Below are 16,374 nucleotides of genomic sequence, written 5' to 3'. Positions count from 1 at the left end.
AATTTGAGCCTTCATTTAGTCCTGTAGGCACTAATCTTTAATAAATACCCAAACTATTTATTACAAGCCGTATCAGAAGAAAGCCAATTTGAGCTTATGCGGTTTAAACAGGCACTTTAACCAAGAATTTGGCCTAATGCATTCTGGGAAACGGGCCAGCGGTGCTTAAATACCCTCGTACTCTGTAGCGGCGCTTTACGGCGCGGCGCGGATCGAGGGAATCCTCTTCATCAAAAGCAGGAGGCGAGAGGCCACTCAGACCCCATTAAAGGACTTTGCACCGTCAGTAATAATACGCTAATGGTGTGTGCGTGTGTGTGTGTGTGTGTGTGCGTGTGTGTGTGTGTGTGTGCGTGTGTGTGTGTGTGTGTGTGCATTCCTTCTTAACAGTCTGCAAAGTGAATCTGGGGTGAAAGAGCTTCCCATATTCGCACAGTGAGTGAAATGTAAGCACATCTGTGGCGTTGAGGGATGCACGAAGAGAGAGAAACTCAAACTCTACGCACGGAAAGAATTCCGCTTCTTTCGCGTCTATAAACATTTGTTCCACTTTAAAAATAAATGCTTCAAACCCGCTCGGGAGACGTGGACTCCGGTTTCATGACGTGGTCCTCGAAGTCAGACTCGAGTCAACTTTGAGGACTCGAGTTGACAATCCAAAAAGTTGTGGTTTGAAAAGTACAGATGGAGACGCCAACGGCATTAAGAGGGAATCAAAGGTTAAAGTTTAGCTTCAGGCTACTTGATCATGACCCCAGTGACCCTCGCGGGGTCAAACTCTTCTCATTGGCCCGTGGGAGGAAGACAACAACTATCAGTCTTATTTCCGTGGTGTTTGTTCTGCAGACGTTTCCTTCAGAGGGAAATATGAGGGTCATAAGAAGGCAGCATCCTCGGCTCTCGTGATTGGTTCTGAGCACTCGATGCCAAATCGTTTGCCCACTTTGTAATGTGGATGGAATGCGGCTGCTTTTGCTCCACCGGGAACCGGCGAGACGGCGTTACCGGGTCCGACGCGGGCAGATTGCAAAGCGTGGACAAATTATGAAATGTTCCTTTCAATCAACAATTGGCAGAGCTTTTATGGTCTCAAGGAGGTTGTGTTAGTCTTTATTTATGGATGCACATGTGTGTGTATTCTCGTATTTCCTCCATGAAGGACAACATCTACACACGGATGAGAAGGTGCGTCATTGTGTAGAAACAGAACCCTCACGGTCTGTTTGAGAGGATTTATGTCTCTTGATCCTTCGGAAGTTGTGTTTGGCCTCGTGGAAGGAGGAAGCTTTGAGTTGAGCTTTGCTTTGATTCTCATTAAACAGGGAATCAAAAAAGAGACAGCCGGTGGTCTGGAGACACCCACAGGATGACCTCACAGCTGCTGCGCTGTCAAAAGATTCGGTTGGTGGAAAGAAACCGGGGCAGCCACAAGAAATATAAGTATCTAAGAATGTTTAAAAGGCAATTAGATCCAACCAATCTTCAACCTCCGGGTTTGAAAAGGGAAGTCAGTGTCTTAAAGCTGCATTCTCTCTCATGACCACCAGAGGGCGACTCCTCTGGTTGTATAGAAGTCTATGCTTCATGTGTTAAAGCTGCATTCTCTCTACTGACCACCAGAGGGCGACTCCTCTGGTTGTATAGAAGTCTATGCTTCATGTGTTAAAGCTGCATTCTCTCTCCTGATCACCAGGGGGCGACTCCTCTGGTTGTATAGAAGTCTATGCTTCATGTGTTAAAGCTGCATTCTCTCTCCTGACCACCAGGGGGCGACTCCTCTGGTTGTATAGAAGTCTATGCTTCATGTGTTAAAGCTGCACTCTCTCTACTGACCACCAGGGGGCGACTCCTCGGGTTGTATAGAAGTCTATGCTTCATGTGTTAAAGCTGCACTCTCTCTACTGACCACCAGGGGGCGACTCCTCGGGTTGTATAGAAGTCTATGCTTCATGTGATAAAGCTGCATTCTCTCTCCTGACCACCAGGGGGCGACTCCTCTGGTTGTATTGAAGTCTATGCTTCATGTGTTAAAGCTGCATTCTCTCTCCTGACCACCAGGGGGCGACTCCTCTGGTTGTATAGAAGTCTATGCTTCATGTGTTAAAGCTGCATTCTCTCTACTGACCAGCAGGGGGCGACTCCTCTGGTTGTATAGAAGTCTATATAAATGACTCTACTTCTCTCTTGATTTATTCCCTCAGTAAACATCGTAAACACTTTTTAGAAGTGGTTATTTTTTCACAAACAGATTTGAATGGAAAACGATCTGGAACATGTGACAACATCACTCGGCATAATTTTGTATTATTCGATACAGTAACGACACATTTGTGTAGTATTTTCTGCCTTTTTGTGTTGACAACGTGACGCTTGAGTTTCAATTGGATCAGACCCTGAAAAGCAGAAACAAGAACCGGTGTTGGAAACAAATCCAGACGGCTCGTTGTATTTTAGAGTGAATATTTATTCATGTTGTTAAATGTGTATAAATTGTACATTGTATCTAATGTAGAGAAGGAATGGCCAAAAGCGCCGATCGTCCAGCCACCAAAGAGCACTCGACACATGCAACACATTTCTGCTCCGTAAGTCTTTTAAATAGAAGTGAAGGAAAACAGATGTCCGCTGGCTCCGGATGACGGGACTGGAACTGAGAGTGACGACAGACCCAAACAATGGATGGATTTCATCTACCAACGACATAACGAACAGCATTTCTTCCTTAAAATGTTTCACTCTGCTCGTTAAGCCAATTTGACTTCAATCAATCATCAGACGGACCTCGTGAATCTTATAAGTTGTAAATGGTTTTCTGATCTTTGCTTCTATAATTTGATTGCGTTCTCTCTGAAACTGAAATTGCAAATATAAATTAATTAAATCGAATACGGAATTAGAAATAAAATACACACAAGAAGAAAAATTACAGACTAGACGCTTTCGGGCTCTTATTTTGTGACATTTAGGGACAGGAAGCTGGAGCCCAATTGAGCTGAACCAATCACAACAACTTTCTTTTAACACTCTTTCTAAAGACACAACTGAAGCACACACACATTCACACACTTTTCTTCTCCACACCTTCTTTAACCTCAACAATACCCTCATGAGAAGTCGCTCCGTGTTTCAGCGGTTACCATGGTGACGGCGTGAAAAGGTCCACAGCGGTCGCACTGCAGGACAAACGAGAGCCGGCGCTTCTTTCTGCCTCTTTATTTCACTTTCTCGCTCCCTTTTGTGTCTTTTTCTTGCTTCCCAGACGTCTTTAACTGAGTGAAAAGAGTCTTTTATGTCAGCAGCTCGGTCTGGACCTCATGAAGCTTCTGGCTTTGAGTCTCTTGGTCCACAACAATGGAGACTACCGATAGGAACAGCTTTCATTAACAGGTCAGAACATGAAGGCAGCCAGAAGCCTGTGATTAGTTATGATGACTGAGGTACGGATGTGTGTCTATGACACCGTAGTCATTTTTATGGGAACATAAACGCGTATTAAATAGAAGTGAAACTGATCACACATCATTCTGACGGTGAAGAGCGAGTTAAACTTCTAGTTCCACCTTAAAACTCCAACAACAGACATGCAGCTCAACATAATCACGTTTCAAATGAATGATGATGTTAAACAACTTAAAAGTGACGACATGTCGTGTTCACAAAGAAATGATGACTCTGTGTTTTAAGATATCAAGTAAAAGTATTAATGAATGGATAAAGCGTCATCTGTTTTAATAACTTCACTTCTACAGGATGGATTTACACCAGAGGCGTTTGTGCAAAGTCCAAAAACATGATGAAAAGCTTGGTTTACCCCGAGAACACCAAACCCATGCACTCACACACACACACACACACACACACACACACACACAGAGTGAACAGGGATCCACCCCTGTGTAAATGATAGGGATTGTGTAATTATAGTTGTGTTAATATGACATAATGTTCGATCCTCCCACAGATGTGTGGGTGTTTTCTACAGACCGCCCAGATGAAGCCATGCTGCTTCAGCTTGTCAGCAGCAAACATGACCTCATCTCCACACTCAGACTCTAAAAGATGATTAACGAGCATTCGAGTGTGAAGATGTTCGTCGTCTTCCTCCGATTCACCACATTAAGTTGAGATATACGGACGGAAAACTCTGTGAACTTACTAGTAAAATATAGTAAGAAACGAAGCTCTGAACTAGGAAACAATGTGATGTCTTGTTAAGGAAAACAGAATCGGCAAAAGTTAATGCTTCCTCTTTTATAGCGTTCAGGCTCTCATCCAACGTTCGTATTATTGTATTTTACGATCTCTTCCTAAACCTAACTAAGTATTTTACAACCTTTTCCGATCTTTTCCACTTCCTTTGGGTAAAGAGTCTAGTTGACCCACTTCCTTTGGGAAAAGAGTCCAGTTAACCCACTTCCTTTGGGTAAAGAGTCCAGTTAACCCACTTCCTTTGGGTAAAGAGTCCAGTTAACCCATGTCCTTTGGGTAAAGAGTCCAGTTAACCCACTTCCTTTGGGTAAAGAGTCTAGTTAACCCACTTCCTTTGGGTAAAGAGTCCAGTTAACCCACTTCCTTTGGGTAAAGAGTCCAGTTAACCCACTTCCTTTGGGTAAAGAGTCTAGTTAACCCACTTCCTTTGGGTAAAGAGTCCAGTTAACCCACTTCCTTTGGGTAAAGAGTCCAGTTAACCCACTTCCTTTGGGTAAAGAGTCCAGTTAACCCATGTCCTTTGGGTAAAGAGTCTAGTTAACCCACTTCCTTTGGGTAAAGAGTCCAGTTAACCCACTTCCTTTGGGTAAAGAGTCTAGTTAACCCACTTCCTTTGGGTAAAGAGTCCAGTTAACCCACTTCCTTTGGGTAAAGAGTCCAGTTAACCCACTTCCTTTGGGTAAAGAGTCCAGTTAACCCATTTCCTTTGGGTAAAGAGTCCAGTTAACCCACGTCCTTTGGGTAAAGAGTCCAGTTAACCCACTTCCTTTGGGTAAAGAGTCCAGTTAACCCATTTCCTTTGGGTAAAGAGTCCAGTTAACCCACTTCCTTTGGGTAAAGAGTCCAGTTAACCCATTTCCTTTGGGTAAAGAGTCCAGTTAACCCATGTCCTTTGGGTAAAGAGTCCAGTTAACCCACTTCCTTTGGGTAAAGAGTCCAGTTAACCCACTTCCTTTGGGTAAAGAGTCCAGTTAACCCACTTCCTTTGGGTAAAGAGTCCAGTTAACCCACTTCCTTTGGGTAAAGAGTCCAGTTAACCCATTTCCTTTGGGTAAAGAGTCCAGTTAACCCATGTCCTTTGGGTAAAGAGTCCAGTTAACCCACTTCCTTTGGGTAAAGAGTCCAGTTAACCCACTTCCTTTGGGTAAAGAGTCCAGTTAACCCATTTCCTTTGGGTAAAGAGTCCAGTTAACCCACGTCCTTTGGGTAAAGAGTCCAGTTAACCCACTTCCTTTGGGTAAAGAGTCCAGTTAACCCATTTCCTCTGGGTAAAGAGTCTAGTTAACCCACTTCCTTTGGGTAAAGAGTCCAGTTAACCCACTTCCTTTGGGTAAAGAGTCCAGTTAACCCATTTCCTTTGGGTAAAGAGTCCAGTTAACCCATGTCCTTTGGGTAAAGAGTCCAGTTAACCCACTTCCTTTGGGTAAAGAGTCCAGTTAACCCACTTCCTTTGGGTAAAGAGTCCAGTTAACCCACTTCCTTTGGGTAAAGAGTCCAGTTAACCCATTTCCTTTGGGTAAAGAGTCCAGTTAACCCATGTCCTTTGGGTAAAGAGTCCAGTTAACCCACTTCCTTTGGGTAAAGAGTCCAGTTAACCCACTTCCTTTGGGTAAAGAGTCTAGTTAACCCACTTCCTTTGGGTAAAGAGTCCAGTTAACCCACTTCCTTTGGGTAAAGAGTCCAGTTAACCCATTTCCTTTGGGCAAAGAGTCCAGTTAACCCACTTCCTTTGGGTAAAGAGTCCAGTTAACCCATTTCCTTTGGGTAAAGAGTCCAGTTAACCCACGTCCTTTGGGTAAAGAGTCACAGGTCCTCTGAGGTAAAGGGAAAAGAACATTCTTTATGTTCCCACCATCACTGCGTTGCCCTGAGGAGCTGGCAGCCACCCACAGTGTCATTAATATTGATTAATATCAGAGCAGAGGTTTAATGTTACCTTATTATCTTAAAGTTATTTCAGAGGCCGCCCCAACAAGAAAAAGCTCTCTGGGGAGGAACAACCCTTCAGACTCAATGTTGTCTCTTGTTTCTCTGGTGAAGCTGACGGCTTCTAGTGGAAATCAGAACAAAAGGAGGTTCATGATGACGAGAGATGACTTCAAATGTCAAACCGTGAGTTTTATCAAAACTTGGCTAAGACAAGTGTAACAGGTTAGTCCATTTATAATATATTTAACTCCTATAGCAGTAAACATGATAATATGCAATGCAGAGTGCATTACGCTGATGTTTCACCCTGAACGTAGGTGAACGGGAGCAGAATCTGTGGTCCAGATGCTCGACTCTCTGCAGCTGATTGAAGCCTCGAAGAAGAAGAAGAAAAGAATCTCGCTGTCCCTCAAGTCTTATTCACTTCAAAGGAGGGTTTATGGGTAAAAACGTAGCACTTTGTAATTCAGAGTAGACGAAGGAGGATGATCTGCACAAGATTTCTTGGATTAGTTTAATCAACCGAAGGAAGCGCTATCCATCAAAGCGAGCAGATGAGAACCAAATCCGAGCAGTTGGAGACAACTCAGAAGACGAGATGAGCGGTGATGTAAGCGGCGTGTCCGAACTGGTTCCGTCTCACCAGAGGTCACTTCCTCATTGTCCTACGAATGTCCAACAACGAGAAACAACAAGTCACTCAAATCCTCTACGTGGACTTTTATGTGCAGAACTTCACTGGCATCATTTCCCGGAGTCATGAAGGTCATTTAAACCCAGCGGCACATTGTTGTTGTGTTTCTTGATCTGGTTCACCGCCCGGAGCCCTTCAATATACCCTGATTGGGGTATTGAGAAAAGTATTATGATATATATGTAATAATAAACGTGAGGGTTCAGTGCAGAGAATATAAACGTGTGGACTTTAGGCTCTGAGAAAGAAAAAGCTGAGACCGTCTGAGAGATCATGCATTTACTGAACGTTGGTCCAATTACTGAACATGAAGAAGAGCAACAGGTCGGACTCGAACCCCGGCTGCTGCTGGAGGGCCCGTACCAGGTGGTCAGCTACCAGGTGGTGAGCTAGAGCTACCAGGAGGTGAGCTAGAGCTACCAGGTGGTCAGCTACCAGGTGGTGAGCTAGAGCTACCAGGTGGTGAGCTAGAGCTACCAGGTGGTGAGCTAGAGCTACCAGGAGGTGAGCTAGAGCTACCAGGTGGTCAGCTACCAGGTGGTGAGCTAGAGCTACCAGGAGGTGAGCTACCAGGTGGTGAGATACCAGGTGGTGAGATACCAGGTGGTGAGCTAGAGCTACCAGGAGGTGAGCTAGAGCTACCAGGAGGTGAGCTACCAGGTGGTGAGCTAGAGCTACCAGGAGGTGAGCTAGAGCTACCAGCAGGTGAGATACCAGGTGGTGAGATACCAGGTGGTGAGCTAGAGCTACCAGGAGGTGAGCTACCAGGTGGTGAGATACCAGGTGGTGAGCTAGAGCTATCAGGTGGTGAGCTACCAGGTTAGCTACCAAAACAAGCTACCAGGTGGTGAGCTACCAGGTGGTGAGCTACCACTATCAGGTGGTGAGCTACCAAGTTGTGAGATAGGAGGTTAGCTACCAGGTGAGCTACCAAAGCAAGAAACCAGGTGAACTACTGGTGAGCTACCAGGTGAGCTACAGATTAGCTACCAGGTGAGATAGGAGATTAGCTACCAGTTTAGCTACCAAAACAAGCAACCAGGTGGTGAGCTACCAGGTGGTTAGCTGTGTGTGTGTGTGTGTGCATATATATATATAGTGTGGGTGTACAGTATGTACCATATGTATATATATATATATATGTATATGTAAATATATATATATATATCTATATACATATACATATATATATATACATACAGTACATATATAAATATATATATATATATATATTGTGGTGTAGAGTATGAGTGTTGATGTTTAAGCTCCATCACGTCTCACTCATTCATCCACTGGCTCGTCCCCCTGAATCCCAACAACACTATATATATATATAGCGGCTCACACACACTGAACCTTCTGGGCCTTTTGTGTTCTGACCAACGCTTACTCGACCGTTTCATTCTTCTGGTCCAGGCGGGTAAGAACAGGTTCACGCTGGCTGTGGAGCATTAAAACTGAATTTAAAGTGTTTTTGAACAACTACATTGAAATATTTCTGTTTAATCCCTGTGAGGGTTTTTATTGATGTCATTCTACTGAGTTATGACTCTGGGCGCCCTTCAGTTCTCCTCCTTCACCGACCAGCAGATAAGAGCTCATTGTCTCAGTGACCCCGGAGGAATCGACCGCTCGGCCCAGAAGCCGACAGCGCCACATTAATAACAACGTGCAGTGGACGTTCTCCTTGAACCCGCTTATCTCACTTCCAGCTGGAGGAGAACCCGAGGAGGGCCAGGAGGCTCGGCCCGTTCTGATTGGTGGAGAGCTCGTTGTTGGAGGAGACTCGCGTCCGCCGGTATCTGCTGACCAATCGGTGCACACTGACCCGTGACGTCACGGGCCAATCGGGCGGCAGGGATTGTTGAGAGGTTGCCGTGGAAACAAAACAACCAGGATGAGCGTGAGAAGTGATATGTTGTGCGTGAGTAGGTTGAGGGCAACTACTTTATAATCAATAAGACTCAGATCAGTTCACCGCCCCCTGGTGGTCAGGAGAGAGAATGCAGCTTTAACACATGAAGCATAGACTTCTATACAACCAGAGGAGTCGCCCCCTGGTGGTCAGGAGAGAGAATGCAGCTTTAACACATGGAGCATAGACTTCTATACAACCAGAGGAGTCGCCCCCTGGTGGTCAGGAGAGAGAATGCAGCTTTAACACATGGAGCATAGACTTCTATACAACCAGAGGAGTCGCCCCCTGGTGGTCAGGAGAGAGAATGCAGCTTTAACACATGAAGCATAGACTTCTATACAACCAGAGGAGTCGCCCCCTGGTGGTCAGGAGAGAGAATGCAGCTTTAACACATGAAGCATAGACTTCTATACAACCAGAGGAGTCGCCCCCTGGTGGTCAGGAGAGAGAATGCAGCTTTAACACATGAAGCATAGACTTCTATACAACCAGAGGAGTCGCCCCCTGGTGGTCAGGAGAGAGAATGCCGCTTTAACACATGAAGCATAGACTTCTATACAACCAGAGGAGTCGCCCCCTGGTGGTCAGGAGAGAGAATGCAGCTTTAACACATGAAGCATAGACTTCTATACAACCAGAGGAGTCGCCCCCTGGTGGTCAGGAGAGAGAATGCAGCTTTAACACATGAAGCATAGACTTCTATACAACCAGAGGAGTCGCCCCCTGGTGGTCAGGAGAGAGAATGCAGCTTTAACACATGAAGCATAGACTTCTATACAACCAGAGGAGTCGCCCCCTGGTGGTCAGTAGAGAGAATGCAGCTTTAACACATGAAGCATAGACTTCTATACAACCAGAGGATTCGCCCCCTGGTGGTCAGGAGAGAGAATGCAGCTTTAACACATGGAGCATAGACTTCTATACAACCAGAGGAGTCGCCCCCTGGTGGTCAGTAGAGAGAATGCAGCTTTAACACATGGAGCATAGACTTCTATACAACCAGAGGATTCGCCCCCTGGTGGTCAGGAGAGAGAATGCAGCTTTAACACATGGAGCATAGACTTCTATACAATTAGAGGAGTCGCCCCCTGGTGGTCAGTAGAGAGAATGCAGCTTTAACACATGAAGCATAGACTTCTATACAACCAGAGGATTCGCCCCCTGGTGGTCAGGAGAGAGAATGCAGCTTTATCACATGGAGCATAGACTTCTATACAACCAGAGGAGTCGCCCCCTGGTGGTCAGGAGAGAGAATGCAGCTTTAACACATGGAGCATAGACTTCTATACAACCAGAGGAGTCGCCCCCTGGTGGTCAGGAGAGAGAATGCAGAGATTTAAGAGTTTAGACACATTCTCACACTAAGGTATCATTGTATTTAAGTATATACTTTATTTGTGGGTTAATGTGACTCCAGGAATCTCCTGACTGGAGGACCAAAGCTTCAGCTGTGGAAGCAGCAGAAACTAAATGGAGCCATTCAAGTCGAGGCCAAGTCGCCGGACGGCTGCAGTAACCCAGTTATTCCCCCGGCCACATGTTCTGGAGGGGGAAGCCCTCCTCTCTCCTGCCTTCACCCCATAAAAACACAGGCGGGGTGCGAGAGAAAGTGTTATTCCAGATGACCTCAAAGTGTGAAGTCAGTTTCACATGTCGAGCTCGTTGGCGAACGTCGTGTTCGTGGAAAGTCAGACGGGGAACCGAAGATTGTAGTTTGCAACTCGACTCTTTTTAGAAACGCACAAGCACATATATATATATATATATATATATATATATATATATATATATATATATATATATATACACATATATATATAGTTATATATATATATATATATATTTATATATACATTAATTAGTCTGATATTTATGGGACATTTTCTGCTAACAAGCAAATAAAAATACATAAATATACAAACACATGTATAGAACATAAACCTGAACATTATTAGTAAGCTGAAGAAAACCACAAACGTTTATAGTTTCTGATTGTGGAGTTTGTCTGCAACGTTTTAAAGTCACGTGTCTCGTGCACATTTAACATTATAACTCTGAGTGACACTAACATTTCAGTGTTTTTTGCATCTTTTTACCACAGTTCATATGTTAGCTTGTCCCAATGCATTGTGGTCCGTGGCATCGTTCCCCTTAAAGATAAAATCTTACAATCAGGACCATGAGGGCGACTCTGGTTCTCACACAGAAGCCTGTTGCTGCCACTTTGAGGTTTGAGATAAGAAACAATAAAGAGATCACGTGACTCATGTGTCCTTGAAACCCTCCAAAGTCCCAAAGCTCGAGAGGCTCGTGATGGAGTTATTATGGACTAGAAAAGAGGATTTAACGGCATCGGCCGTGCGGACACGAACGAGGCTCTGGCTCCACCTGGTGGTCAGAGAGGAGCACTGCAGACTGGAGCTAAATCCAGGTTATAGTTGTGTTCGTTTGAAAAAAAGATTTGAACCTGAACATTCAAAAGTTTGAAAAATTCAACAATGTATTCGAAATAAAAATAAGTGTATGAAAAGTTGTGTTGGTTTAAATTTAGATGTATTGAATGCTAACTAGCACTATACTTAATTTCCGCTTTGGCAAAAAACATATTTCAATAAATCTGGTTAATGCTTTGTAACGTGTCCCTATTTTACAGTCGTCATTTTAATGTTTTTAGTATCTATACAAAAAACGTTAAATGTCTTTCTTGAAGGCAGGTCCTTCTTTGTTAAGCTGTCACTCATGAGACCACGCCCCTGTAGTTTAAACCACGCCCCCACGCCACATCCCGGCCAAAAGTCTGAACCTGCAAAAAAGATTCAAAGTTGAAAACTTAAAATCTGCTACTGAAAAATGAAAAAATATATTTTATTCGAAAAAAACAAACATAACTGAATCTAAATTATATTTAAACCAACACAACTTTTCATACACTTGTTTTTATTTCGAATACATTGTTGAATTTTTTAATGTTCAAGACCAAAACTTGAATTTTCAGGTTAAAATCTTTTTTTCAAACGAACAAAACTATTGGCCTGGATTTAGCTCCATAGAGAACCACATAATGAAAATGTGCCTCGAAATGAAGATAAAGTCACATAAAAGCAATAATGCATTAATGTTCATAACTCCACCGTTTTAATATGGTAGCTCGGGAATAAAGAGAAATAAAACTAAAATAGATATTGTCACAAGTATTCTAAGTAAGTCTGCAGGTGGAATTTTTTATTTAATTTTTAAGCCACAAAGTCATATAAATATTATATATGTTATTATTATTATTATTTATTTTATATATATATATATACATAAAACATTAATAATAATAATAATAATAACATATATATGTATTATATTTTTATTTTTTTATTGTTAAATAAATATGTAATCGCTCTTTTCTCTTTGTCATCAGAAACAGAGCGATGTGTTTTTACAGTTCACGACTAAACTGAAAGTGTCAAAGAATTCAAAATATGTCCTCAAACCCCGGAACACCGTTATTGTTGTTGTTATTGTTGTTGTTGTTGTTTTACATCGGGATGACTTTGGTTCCAGTGGGTCAGACCGGATGCACACGGGGATACTTCCAGGCCTCGATTTCAAAATAAAACGTCTTCCTGCGCAGGGGGGGGCGGGGCGTTTAGGACTGAGAGGGAACTTCCTGCCGTAAAGTAACATCTCACGACACCAGAGGAACCAGTGAATCGAACGTTGTATCTACTCGGACCCCTTTAGTGTCGCCACACCGGAAACGCGTGCGTCGTTGTTTTTATTCCCCCCCTCCACCATGAAGGAGTCCGTCGCGGCTCTCCCGGTGAGCATGGGGGCTCTGCTGCGGGCGGAGCTCCACGAGGACCACCGGGACGACGCGCTGTGCGTGGTGGGGGTGTTCGGGAAGAGCGGCTCGCAGCTCGGGCCCCAGAAGGAGACGGTGCTCAACAGCCTGGCGGACAAGCACATGTTCCCGTTGTTCTGCGGGCCGGAGGACGGCGGCTCGGCGGACAGCCGCGTGGAGGCGTTCTACCACCGGGAGAGCCGCGTGCTGTACCTGCTGCTCTCCTCCGTGTGCGACAGCCGACAGCTGCTGCGGGCCTGCGAGTCCCTGGGCGCGGGCACGGGCCACTCGGACGCGCACGACGCGTGGAAGAACCTGGACCGGCAGCACTGCCTCCACCTGCTCTACCTGTTCTCCGTGTGCCACGTGCTGCTGCTCGTGCACCCGAACCAGACCTTCGACGTGACCCACGACCGGCTCTTCCGGGCCCTGGACGCCCTGCGGCAGAAGGTGCTGCCCCTGATCCGGGCGGCCATCAAGGACTGCCCGGTGTCCAAGGAGTGGAAGCTCAACTGCCGGCCGTGCCCCCCGAGGCTGCTCTTCGTGTTCCAGATGAACGGCTCTCTGAAGGTGCTCACAGTCATTACATATCTATATATATATATATAAGTCATGCATCAAAAACAAGTATCGGCATCAAAATATAACAAAAGTACCAAAAGTAAACATGCTCATTGTGCAGAATGACCTATTTTCAGAGTAATATATTGACTTTATTATTAGATTCTAATCATTGATGCATTAAGTGTGTGTGTGACTACAGTAGACTACAGAAAGGAGTACCATCAACAGTGTGTGTGTGTGTGTGTGTGTCTACAGTAGATGGAGAAACAGAAAGGAGTACCATCAACAATATATATATTTATATTTATATTTATTAGGGTTAGGGTTCAACGTGGGTCTTCTGGTCCCCGCAGGTCTCGCCGACCAGCTCCGAGTCCGGAGGAAACCCCGACAAGCCCAAGAAGCACTCCCCCCGGCGCCGGCTGCAGCACGCGCTGGAGGACCAGATCTACCGCATCTTCCGTAAAAGCCGCGTCCTCACCAACCAGAGCAGCAACTGCCTGTTCACCGTGCCCGCCAACCAGGCCTTCGTGTACGTGGTCCCGGCGGCGGACGAGGACCCCGTGGGCGCCCTGCTCAGCCAGCTGCGGTCCAACTGCGCCCCGTGCGAGCCGGACTCCGCCCCCGCGGTGACGGGCCCGCGGCGCTACCAGCAGATGCGGCGCTCGGCGCGGCAGGCCGTCGCCGCCGCCGGAGACCCCGCCAGCGTGCTGCTGGGCGGCCAGCCGGCGGACTGCAGCCTGGGGGAGTTCCTCTGGCAGCACGTGGAGCTGGTGCTCACCAAGAAGGGCTTCGACGACAGCGTCGGGCGCAACCCGCAGCCGGCGCACTTCGAGCTGCCGGCCTACTCCAAGTGGGTCCAGGTGGCCTCCCGGATCCACCAGGTGCTGGTCGGCGACGCCGAGGAAGACGTGGCGGAGCTGGCCTCCAAGGTGCGGGGCCAGCTGAAGGTGCTGGAGGGGTTCCTCGACGCCGACACCAAGTTCTCGGAGAACCGGTGCCAGAAAGCCCTGCCGCTGGCCCACAGCGCCTACCAGTCCAACCTGCCCCACAACTACACCACCACGGTGCACAAGAACCAGCTGGCGCAGGCTCTGCGCGTGTACAGCCAGCACGCCAGGGGCGTGGCCTTCCAGCGCTACGCCCTGCAGCTCCACGAGGACTGCTACAAGTTCTGGAGCAACGGCCACCAGCTGTGCGAGGAGCGCAGCCTCTCGGACCAGCACTGCGTCCACAAGTTCCACCTGCTGCCTCAGCCAGGTGAGCGGGGCGACCTCCGGCGACCTCTGTGATGGCGGTCGTGTGTATCTGTGAACATCTGACTTCCCCCCCGCAGGAGAGAAGACGGACATGGACCGCAACCCGCCCGTCCTGAACCACAACAGCAGGGGGCGCTCCACCAGCTCCTGCAACTGTGGCAGGAAGCAGGCGCCCCGCGAGGACCCGTTTGACGCTCAGGGCGCCAACTACGACTTCTACCAGGTCAGCGCTCCACGTGCGAAATATATTTATATTATGTAAGTACATTTACTGAGGTTTGAGGTACTTTATACGTCTAATTAACCACAAAATAAAAGGAAAGTATTGCACTTATTTTCTCCATTTAATTTATTTGGCATGGAACGTTTTATTTAATATTAATGTCCTCCTATTAAATAAAATGTTTAAATTTACAGTGAAATAAAATACTTAAAATTAGCTCCAGCTGACATCACACATGAGGAACAATCATAATGATATCTTACTTATTTAAATACCATTTACTTAATTAAATATCATTTACTTAATTAAATATTAAATATCATTTACTTAATTAAATATTAAATATCATTTAATTAAATATTAAATATCATTTACTTAATTAAATATTAAATATCATTTACTTAAGTAAATATTAAATATCATTTAATTAAATATCATTTACTTAATTAAATATTAAATATCATTTATTTAAATATTAAATATCATTTATTTAAATATTAAATATCATTTACTTAATTAAATATTAAATATCATTTATTTAAATATTAAATATCATTTACTTAATTAAATATTAAATATCATTTAATTAAATATTAAATATCATTTACTTCCTCCTGATCAGCTGCTGGAGGAGAAATGCTGCGGGAAGCTGGAGCGGATCGAGTTCCCCGTGTTCCAGCCCAGCACCCCAGACCCGGCTCCGGCCTGTAACCGGGTCCAGGGACCCCCGAGCGAGGCCTCGGCGTCCGGCGACGCGGAGCGGCTGAAGGAGCCGGGCGCCGCCCAGAGCCACACCCCCCCAGACGCCAGCCTCAGCCTGGCCCTCAGTCTGGGCCAGTCCACCGACAGCCTGGGGCCCTACGGGGACGGAGAGGGAACCGAGACCCAGGTCCAGCAGAAGAGGCCGAGCCTCGTGGACCGGCAGCCCTCCACGGTGGAGTACCTCCCGGGCATGATGCACAAGGGCTGCCCCAAGGGCCTCCTCCCCAAGTTCTCCAGCTGGTCTCTGCTCAAACTGGGTCCGGCCAAGTCCTACAACTGCCACGCCGGTCTGGAGCAGCCGGGCTTCCTCCCCGGCTCCTCCTTCCTGCTGCCGTGGGACTTGGTGATCCGCTCTCGGTCGGAGGAGGACGCGGGTCTGACGGAGCCCCTGGACGGGGGCACCTCCTCGTGGCCGGCCCCCAACAAGACCCTGGTGGGGAAGCGAGGGAGCACCGGGGGTCTGGGCAGGAGCCGCAGGAGGGACGACGTGGCCCGCATCTTCGTGGGCTTCGAGTACGAGGACGCCCGGGGGAGGCGCTTCATCAGCTGCGGCCCGGATAAGATCGTGAAGGTTTTGGGTCCGGGGGGCGCCAAAGACTCGGCCACCCGGGTGCTGAACACCGACATGCCGCTCTACATCCCGTCCCCCTCGCAGGGCCGCGGGCTGAAGGCCCACTTCGCCCAGCTGACCCGGCTCTTCATCGTGGTGCCGGACGCTCCGCTGGAGGTCACCCTCAACCCACAGGTGAGCCCGCGTCACCCCCGAGACCCCCTTTGGAGACGCGAGTCCCCTTCAGGGGGTCAGTGAGTGATGAAAGTCTTCTTGCTTGTCTCCAGGTGCAGCCCGGTCCCCCTCCCTGCCCGGTGTTCCACCCGGAGCAGACGGACCTGGTGTTGCCGCCTGACGGCTTTTGGGTTCTGCGGTTCCCTTATTCCTACTCGACGGATCGCGGCCCCTGTTACCCCCCCAAGGAGAACCAGCCC

General features: G+C 46.8%; 1 protein-coding gene across 1 annotated transcript in view; it reads left to right on the top strand.

Moving 5' to 3' along the window:
• The first annotated feature begins 12,412 nt into the window (after positions 1 to 12,412).
• The window catches only part of smg8 (SMG8 nonsense mediated mRNA decay factor), a 4,905-nt gene continuing 943 nt past the window's right edge, over positions 12,413 to 16,374 (top strand). The window contains exons 1-5 of the mRNA XM_034550858.1: positions 12,413 to 13,152; positions 13,500 to 14,406; positions 14,483 to 14,628; positions 15,251 to 16,135; positions 16,228 to 16,374. The exon at positions 16,228 to 16,374 is cut by the window's right edge and continues 943 nt beyond it. Coding sequence (XP_034406749.1) covers positions 12,535 to 13,152; positions 13,500 to 14,406; positions 14,483 to 14,628; positions 15,251 to 16,135; positions 16,228 to 16,374 — 2,703 coding nt within the window. The 5' untranslated portion in view covers positions 12,413 to 12,534. The remainder of the gene's footprint in view (positions 13,153 to 13,499; positions 14,407 to 14,482; positions 14,629 to 15,250; positions 16,136 to 16,227) is intronic.

Source organism: Cyclopterus lumpus, chromosome 14 (genome assembly GCF_009769545.1).
Source record: "Cyclopterus lumpus isolate fCycLum1 chromosome 14, fCycLum1.pri, whole genome shotgun sequence".
NCBI lineage: Eukaryota > Metazoa > Chordata > Actinopteri > Perciformes > Cyclopteridae > Cyclopterus > Cyclopterus lumpus.
Note: the sequence above shows the minus strand (reverse complement) of the source record. Positions and strands in the feature narration are given on the sequence as shown.